The sequence below is a fragment of the Gadus morhua genome, chromosome 21, assembly GCF_902167405.1.
Source record: "Gadus morhua chromosome 21, gadMor3.0, whole genome shotgun sequence".
Classification (NCBI taxonomy): Eukaryota; Metazoa; Chordata; class Actinopteri; order Gadiformes; family Gadidae; genus Gadus; species Gadus morhua.
Genome location: NC_044068.1, coordinates 16,869,344 through 16,877,883, shown reverse-complemented (window position 1 = coordinate 16,877,883; position 8,540 = coordinate 16,869,344). Strand labels below are relative to the sequence as shown.

The window sequence follows — 8,540 nt, the reverse complement described above, 5'->3', positions numbered from 1 at the left end:
TGTGTTTGGTTTGGTTTACTCCAAAGGCATTAAAAGATTAAAATAAAAAAATTATTGGTTATTAGTAGTATCAGTTGTTTTTTATTGTGTAAGCCATCAGAAAGCAATTTCTTGCCCTGATATTAAAATTGATATAAAAAAAGTGTTGAAGTGTTGAACTCCCTGCCGATTAAGGACAGGACTGAAACAGTGCCAACTAGCGGTCTGTGGCCATTCCTTCCTGACTCATTGCGTTGTTGGTAAAGGAGTATCGCTGTCTGAGGAATAACGGGTTTGATGACCGGACTGCTCGTATTTCAAAACATCGTTTGAATTGGACGTTGCTTCCGAGGTAAATTGTTTTAAACTTTTATTTCCGATAATTATCAGCTGATAGCGTTGTTTAGCAGCCTGTACACTGCACAGTGCGTGATGCTCGGGTGTTGTTTTGGTCGTTTTCGTAGGCCTTCGGGTGGTGGTCGTTCGCTATCTACCAGGGATCGATGCTCTTATGACAGGTTCTGAATTCATCACGAATTTGGGACGGTATCAATGCTTAAACGAATATATAAGCAACCGGGTGTTGATTCAAGCTGAGACTGAGGGAGAATTATAACGGCATTAGGGCAAGAGGGAGTTTTTAGATGTAGTAACTCCATCCTAGTTTTGTATTGATGATCAAATATTTTTAATCATTTGTATAGGACTAGGGCATTCAATAGTAACGCGCGGACACGTACACATCTGAATACACATAACATCACCACATGAGGGGTTATTTGTTGTGGATAATTTCCAGTCGTGCACATTAGGTCCAAACACAATGTAAGTGACGACGCTGAAGTTGGCATCCGATTCGCAGCATCCGATTCGGCTTGAAAACCACTTAGTATCTTCAAATCGGTCCTGATTGAACACCACTACACCTAGACTCTTCAAATCTGGACTACATTATCACAGTGAGGCTATACATTATGTAAAACATAGTTTCAGATTTGTGAAACCTTTACCCTATTTGTGAAAATGCAATACAGGCTTATTTGAATGCTTTTTAGGGGTCCAGACCGCATTGCATTTTCACAAATAGGTTAAAGGTTTCACAAATCTGAAACTATGTTTTACATAATGTATAGCCTCACTGTGATAATTTAGTCCAGATTTGAAGAGTCTAGGTGTAGTGGTTTTTAATCAGGATCAGTTCTAATGCGGTCTGGACCCCTAAAAAGCATTAAAATGAGCCTTTATTGCATTTTCACAAATAGGGTAAAGGTTTCACAAATCTGAAACTATGTTTTACATAATGTATAGCCTCACTGTGATAATTTAGTCTAGATTTGAAGAGTCTAGGTGTAGTGGTTTTCAATCAGGACCCGTTCTAATGCAGTCTGGACCCCTAAAAAGCATTAAAATTAGCCTGTATTGCATTTTCACAAATAGAAAAAAGGTTTCACAAATCTGTAACTATGTTTATTATAATGTATAGCCTCACTGTGATAATCTAGTCCAGATTTGAAGAGTCTAGGTGTAGTGGTTTTCAATCAGGACCGATTTAAAGTGGACCAGCTGCTGAATCGGATGCTGCGAATCGGATGCCAACTTCAGCGTCGTATGTAACTGCGTGGAATCTACGCCCAAACTCTGATCGCAATGGATTGGATTCCGGTAAAAGTGCTTAATATCCACCGGATGCTACCACTCTCTGGTAAATTATTATTGATAGGTCGATAGATGAGGTTACGCTCTGATATCCTGACTAAGTGCTGCTGCCTCTTGTGTTCCTGTAGGCAAGAAGATGAGTGGAGGTTTGTGGATCCTGGGCGCCATCGCGGCTCTCCTCTCCGTGCACTTAGCCAGCTCCCAGGAGCTGACCACTGGGAACGCGGTCTTTGCCACCCGGCTGTACCGGGCGGTCTCCAGCCGCACGGACGACAACGTGCTCCTCTCCCCGTACACCGTGTCGGCGGCAGTGGCCATGCTTGCCAGCGGCTGCGAGGGTGCGACGCGGCAGCAACTTCTGTCTGCGAGCAGTCTCGGACACCTGGAGCCAACGGATATCCCAGGTAGACCTACTACATCCACCTCATAACATCTCATTTGAGAAGACACCTGTTTCACCACCATGCGTGATGTTGATTGGCTGTTGGCCATAACAATCCATTTCCAAATCAATACACTTTCCCGATACTACTAGCCTGCTAACTAGTAGGCATATATAGTGGTATTTCATAGGCCTAGATCTGGGTGGAACTCAGTCTTGCCCAGGTGAACGATGGATGGATCAGTCTACCGGCCTATAGACTGTGCCAAATGGTACTGGTAGATCTGCCCATTATGCATGCATAATTTGAGGGTGGCTTTTTGAATGGCTTATAATGGTTAATCAACATCACACCTTGTGGGAAAAAGGGGTCCCATTAAACATGGCCCTTGTGTTGGGCAAAATAACCTGCTGAGTACATCACATGTACATTACAAATATAGCTAACTCCTACCCTAGCCTGATGAGCACATCACATGGCAGGAACACAATATAGTCAACTCTTGCTCTAACCCAACGAACACATAACACAAACATGATAATATAGTCAGGTCAAGGCCGGAGCCGAAGGCCCCATTTCCCAACCAGGCAAATGGTAGACACTCAGACAATGCACCAGTCATCCTCAAGAACGGGAGAGCCACATTAATTTATCACACAGGAGACACTTCGAGGTGCTCTCCCCCGTTAGGAGGAACACAAGAGATACACATGCATATACCAGGGCCTGGGAGCCAAGGTCAAGCAAAAACACACAGAACCACACACACCTCAAACGCACACACCTCATCGAGAGGAGGATACAGCATAAGACTGTATCACACAGGGACTCTGGATCTTCTTCTGAAGCAGACCTTCCACGGAGGCGAAGCTCTGGACGAACCATCAGCGCTGATTAGGGACTTAGACATATTCGATCTCTCACGCTTTATGACTCTGTATAACCGTTGCCACTTTACTTAATAAATCCAAGGTCCTCGTGCCGACAGACTTTATTACCTCTCCGTCTCATTTCATCTGGTCCAGTAACTAGACAGACCGTTTTTCCCCTCACTTGCTAACTATATATACGACGACTGAATATCAACAGTACTCCAACAGTACACCAATTGGAATGTTTAATGTCTGCTTGTTGATGTTTTGTGTCCCAGGTCTCTTCCAGGCCCTCCAGAACTCCATCACCGTGGAAGGGGGCTTCCCCCTGCAGCAGGGCCTGGCCGTCTTCCCCTCCACAGCCTACACCCTGGCCCCCTCCTACCAGGAGCTGGTGGAGACCCAGTTCAGAGGCAAGGCCCAGGGCCTCTCCTACACCTCCCGGATGGAGGCCATGCACTCCATCAACAGCTGGGCCCTGAGCCAGACCGCCGACCAGGTCAAGGACGTGGTGGGCAGCCTGGATGCCGAGACCAAGCTGCTACTGGTCAGCGTGGCATACTACCAAAGTAAGGAGGGCCGGACGTTTACTGCCTTCTGCTCAGCCGTCTGAGCACATAGCTGCGTCATAACACAGTGTTGTTTACCCCTGCACCTTTTGACGGACACGGACCTACGCTGTCATGGAGACGTTTAGTTCTGCCAGAGGTTGACACCGTATTGCCTGTCTCTAAGAGGATAGTAAATACTTATTGGTTGAGCAGGGTTCGTGCCTCCTGTTATGGTAAAGGTTTGTTTTGGAGACAATTTCCGAGCAACAATAAACTGAGCACTGTATTTTCAGTTGGTTGTGATTCACCAACAGACGCAGTTTGCGTTTTTTAACTGCAAAATAAAAAAATAAAACAGTGCTATGCATGACCTGATTAATCGTTGATGTATATTTTGGGTTAGAAAATTTAATACTGCCCCCTTGTGTTCACGTGAAGTAGCAGGCAAGGGTATGTAGGCACCTCTGTGAAGATCAGGACTTTTTGGTTGTTCTGATGGAGAGTCCGTCTTCTGCCAATTTACAACCATAATATTCCCTCTTTTATTTTAAACAACGCCTTTTCACTCTCCTCATTCTCCAGCTCAGTTCTCCTTCCTCTTCAACGCCAGCATCACCCAGGACGAGCGCTTCTACGTGAACCGCTACCAAATCGTCCAGGTGCCCATGATGTTCCACTCGGGGAAGCACCACCTGGCCTATGACCCCTCCCTCAAACTGGGCCTCCTCAAGCTGCCCATGGCGGGCGGCGTGGCCATGCTGGTGATGCTGCCTGATGAGAACATCTCTGTGACGTCGGTGGAGGAGGAGTTCACAGCCGAGAGGTTCCAGGGTTGGCTGCTGAAGCTTAAGAGGACGTAGGTTGGCCCCACCCCGTGACCCTGTGACCGTAGGCATAGTGACCTGACCACCATAGGAACTAGGTGGCTTTTGTCTGAGAGTCCACACCCCGGGGATTGCCAATTTATCTACTCTAAAGTATCGATCCACTCCCCAGTCTCCTTCCTGGTAGACGGTACCTATTACTGGTAGGCTGGTGTTGATCAATCGATCACAGTGTTTTTCAAACTGTGGGGTTGGTCTCATAAGTAAGTTGCTGGACGGCCACAATGCATTAATTTCTTTATATATATTTATATGCATGCCGACTTACCCTGTCCCTGTCATTTGATCATTGGTATGTTTGAAGGTGAAAATAAGAATACTATAAATCTTGGATATTGTAATGAGTATGTACGAATATTTGATGGGTCCTAGGCCATCATTCAGCCACACAGGTGGGTCACGGCATGGCAGTTTTTTGGCTCCCCTGATTCTATCCTTAATCTACGTGGACAGTCCCATTTGTGAGCTCACCTGTCTGGTGGTAAAGTAGGGCCCGTTGAATAGGCGTTAGGCGTTACTGCCCTAACGAGGCCACTGTGTCCCGGTCTCCACAGGAGGTTGGAGGTGCAGCTCCCTCGCTTCCTGATGGAAAGTTCCAGCAATCTGCAGGACGTCCTGAAGCAGATGAAGGTCACAGACGTCTTCCAGGACGGAGCAGACCTGTCCGGCATGACTACAGATGAAGGCATCCAGCTTACCCAGGTCAGTTGACTGACCTAAACCAAACTCAAAGTCTGTTTCACTGATTTTAAGTAGCCCGGGTCAGTTTAGCTCCCATTTAAAGTAGCATGAGTATTGTCCCTTAGGGGTAGGCAGTGTCTAACTGAGGGGACCGTGTTTAACTGGGTTAACCAGCGAGGGGAACCATCTGGTGTTACTAGTAAGCGAGGTGAGCACAGATGTTGAATATGTTGGTGTTTTTGCTCTAGGTTTACCACAAGGCAGCCATCACGGTGGACGAGAGCGGCCCGGTCACCGGGCGCTCCCCGATGGAGATCTTTAACAGCCCTCCACCCCGGCTCACCATCAACAGACCCTTCCTCTTCATCATCTATCACGAGAAGACAGGCAGCATCCTTCACATGGGCCGTGTGGTGGACCCACGCCAAACATAGTCACCCACTGTCTGCTACCTAACCCAAACCCCAGGGAAACCCAGCCAAGTATCCCTAACCCCAACTACATAACCCCAGCCTCAGACACACATTGAGAACCATCGCCTATCTACTACCTAACCCTTAACCCTGAGAAGCTCAACCCCAACCACATAGCACCTACCCCAACTACATAACCCCAGCCTCAGACACACATTAAGATAATCACCTATCTACTACATAACCCTTACCTCTGAGAAGCTCACCCCCAACTATCTAACCCTGTCACAAATATAGGAACCCACCTTCTTATACCAACTGAACAACCACATTATCACAGAAACTCTATGTTTACATGCAAATACACTGATCCTAATCTGGTTAGGACAAACAGGCAAGTTATTAATGTAAACATCTTAGGTCGGTACGGAGAATGAATGTATTGCTTAATGCAGTTAAGGCGCTACGCTGTGCATGTAACCATGCTGACCTGGTATCTAATCGTAACCCCACTATCTAAAATAAACTAGCGGACTACATATAACATATTTCTGTTTTGTCTCCTAACATTTCTTGAATCGACTGAATGGTTAGGACCTTGTACGTATTAAAACCGTTTTATTGTTGTGGTTTTATATGGTTTGTGTGAGCAAATCACAGATCGGCTTGCAAAACGAACAATCAAATGATATGGCTGCTATCTGAACCAATCAGATGAGGGTATTCTAATAATAGCAATTATAATAATAGAGCTTCTTGTAATGCTACGTAAAAATACTGTCTTCTGCAAGCATGTTCAGTTAATAAATAAAACTGATTAAAAGTGTGAAATTTGACCCTGTTTGAGTCTCGCTTTTTATTGGAGGGTTGTAATTGGAGTTGCTTCCTGTGTCACTTCCTAAAGTCAAAGTGAACTTTATTGTCAGCAACAAGTTACATAAAGGGCCGGAATTGCGTTGAACCATACTCCAAATGTGCTATTAATATATATACCACATATAGTATTTAACATAATAACAGTAACATAGAATAGCAGCATGGAGATACAGTTACACTTTATTATGACTATAAGTTATTGTGCATAAAAAGAGCATTGTACAGAATGTTCATGGATTTACTTGAGTGAGTTGACGATGGCCTGTGGGAAAAAGCTGTTGCTGAGTCTGGTAGTCCTGCACCGCACGCTGCGGTAGCGCTTGCCGGAAGGCAGGAGGGTGATCAGTTTGTGTGCTGGGTGGGCGGGGTCTTTGATGGTGGTGATGGCTCTCTTGCATCAGCGGGACGACGGGTACAGTTCCTGGATGGAAGGTTGGGCTGGTCTGTTAATCTTCTCTGCTGTCCTACCACGCTCTCTAGCGGTTTCTTGCTCATTGCAGGGACAGACAATCTTTACATTGAGGTGTTCAACTGGATTCTTAGAAGATAACGGAGATTGTAAGTTAAAGTGAAAAGGAAACTAAAGGGGGTCCAATTTAATTTGGTTGCCGAAACTTTTTCACTTTTTGCGACTCGTGGATGTACTTTTGGTCCAGTAGTATTCACATGTAACTTTATACCTTAGTGATATATTTTATGTACGTGCTTTGTGTTCTGAAAACCCATTTATTCTCCATCCCGACCGGGCATGCGGTCTTCACTGCAGCTGCACCTGATACCACTGAGCCAAACATGGAGTTTGAAGACTACACTGCCTACAGTAACCTGTCTGATGAGGAGCTCTTGGTTTGCCATCGAAAGAAGACTCACTGAGGAATTCTATGAGAGCTGACACATTCCTCCCCCTCCTGATGCACCGGGGACATCGTGTCCAAGTCCATATGCCCCTCTTTTAAACATGAATCCCCCCCCAAACACACTCTATGTGCCAGCCTTTAGTCTAGCAACACTATCCCTAGATAACCCCAACCCTAGCAAAGCTATCCCTAGCTACACATGCCCCTAGCACAATATGACTATTACTAATTAAAATACATTGAAATAAACATTTATGAAAGTACCTACCCCCCCCCCCCCCCCCCATTATACTCTTTAACTCAAAACATTCACTAAACAGTTGGCAAAAAACGAACCCAGCCATGTCATAATACCGGAAGAATAATGTAATAATAATGACTCAATGAATAATGACTCGTCAACATGACTAATTTTGACTTAACTTGCAGTGACTTCACTGAGATGCAGATAATGATACACGATCAGGATCAGGAAGCTTGGTTGGCTTTTCACCAGATGAGCCCAACCAACCATCCAGGACCTGTACCCGTCACCCTCACCACCCCCCTGTAGAGCCTTCTGGTCAGCAGCAGGGTAGCTGCCGTACCAGACTGAGGGGTTGCTGGTTGACTGAGGATGCTTCTGATGGCACCCCTGTAAACAGTGGTGAGGGCAGAAGGGGGAGGTCAGCTCTCCTCATCCGGCAAAGGAAGTGGAGGCGTTGCTGTGCCTTCTTTACTAGGGAGGTGGTGTTGGTGGACCATGTCAGGTCCTGTGACATGCACCCCCAGGAACATGGTGCTTTGCACAGACTCCACTGCACTGGTGGTCTCTGAGGAGTTTTTTCCAACACTTACTGTCTGTGGTCTGTCGGTAAGGAAATCCAGTAGCCAGTTGCAAAGTGGTGTGCTGATGTCTATTAAGCTGAGTATATTCACCGGTTGACAGGGGATGACTGTGTTGAAGGCGGAGCTGAAGTCAATGAACAGCATCCGCATGTCACTGTATTTGCTTTCAGGATGAGCCAGGCCTAGGTGGAGTGCTGTAGCTATGGCATCATCAGTGGAGCATTTGGGATGATACGCAAACTGTAATGGGTCAAGTGGGGAGACTGGATGTAATATGAGCCTTGACCAACCATTTAAACGCTTGTGAGGTCTATGGGCCGGTAGTCATTCAGTGTTGAGGCTGGGGATTAAGGGCAAATCCCCATATGTTGATCTTTTCTGTATACACAGACAAACACAATATTGTATGTCAACATAAATACATACAATAATAATAATTAATAAAAATATAATAAATAAATAACAATTCCAACAATACCTACAGAAATACTTGACCAGTTAAAACAGATCATCATAATTTTTTTAAGTCCTTCTTTTCTTAAGCCATTCAAAACCGAACC

General features: G+C 45.6%; 1 protein-coding gene across 2 annotated transcripts; it reads left to right on the top strand.

Moving 5' to 3' along the window:
* Positions 1-181: 181 nt before the first annotated feature.
* On the top strand, positions 182-6,255 carry LOC115534600 (protein Z-dependent protease inhibitor). 2 transcript variants are annotated; one of them, XM_030345688.1, is made up of 7 exons: positions 204-331; positions 1,508-1,681; positions 1,764-2,039; positions 3,169-3,459; positions 4,024-4,297; positions 4,880-5,027; positions 5,255-6,255. In XM_030345688.1, exons 2-7 carry the CDS (start codon positions 1,627-1,629, stop codon positions 5,438-5,440), a joined length of 1,230 nt encoding a protein of 409 aa, XP_030201548.1. In that variant the 5' UTR covers positions 204-331; positions 1,508-1,626; the 3' UTR covers positions 5,441-6,255. The 2 variants fall into 2 exon arrangements, with proteins under 2 accessions (XP_030201549.1, XP_030201548.1); XM_030345689.1 differs by lacking the exon at positions 1,508-1,681 and having other exon boundaries at positions 182-331.
* The last annotated feature ends 2,285 nt before the right edge of the window (positions 6,256-8,540 follow it).

Bases quoted from the DNA above. Each gene is read 5' to 3' on its own strand.
- LOC115534600 (XM_030345688.1), top strand. From the start codon at position 1,627: ATGGATTGGATTCCGGTAAAAGTGCTTAATATCCACCGGATGCTACCA. The intron at 1,682-1,763 runs GTAAATTATTAT...GTGTTCCTGTAG, and splicing joins CCGGATGCTACCACTCTCTG to GCAAGAAGATGAGTGGAGGT. The intron at 5,028-5,254 runs GTCAGTTGACTG...TTTTTGCTCTAG, and splicing joins AAGGCATCCAGCTTACCCAG to GTTTACCACAAGGCAGCCAT.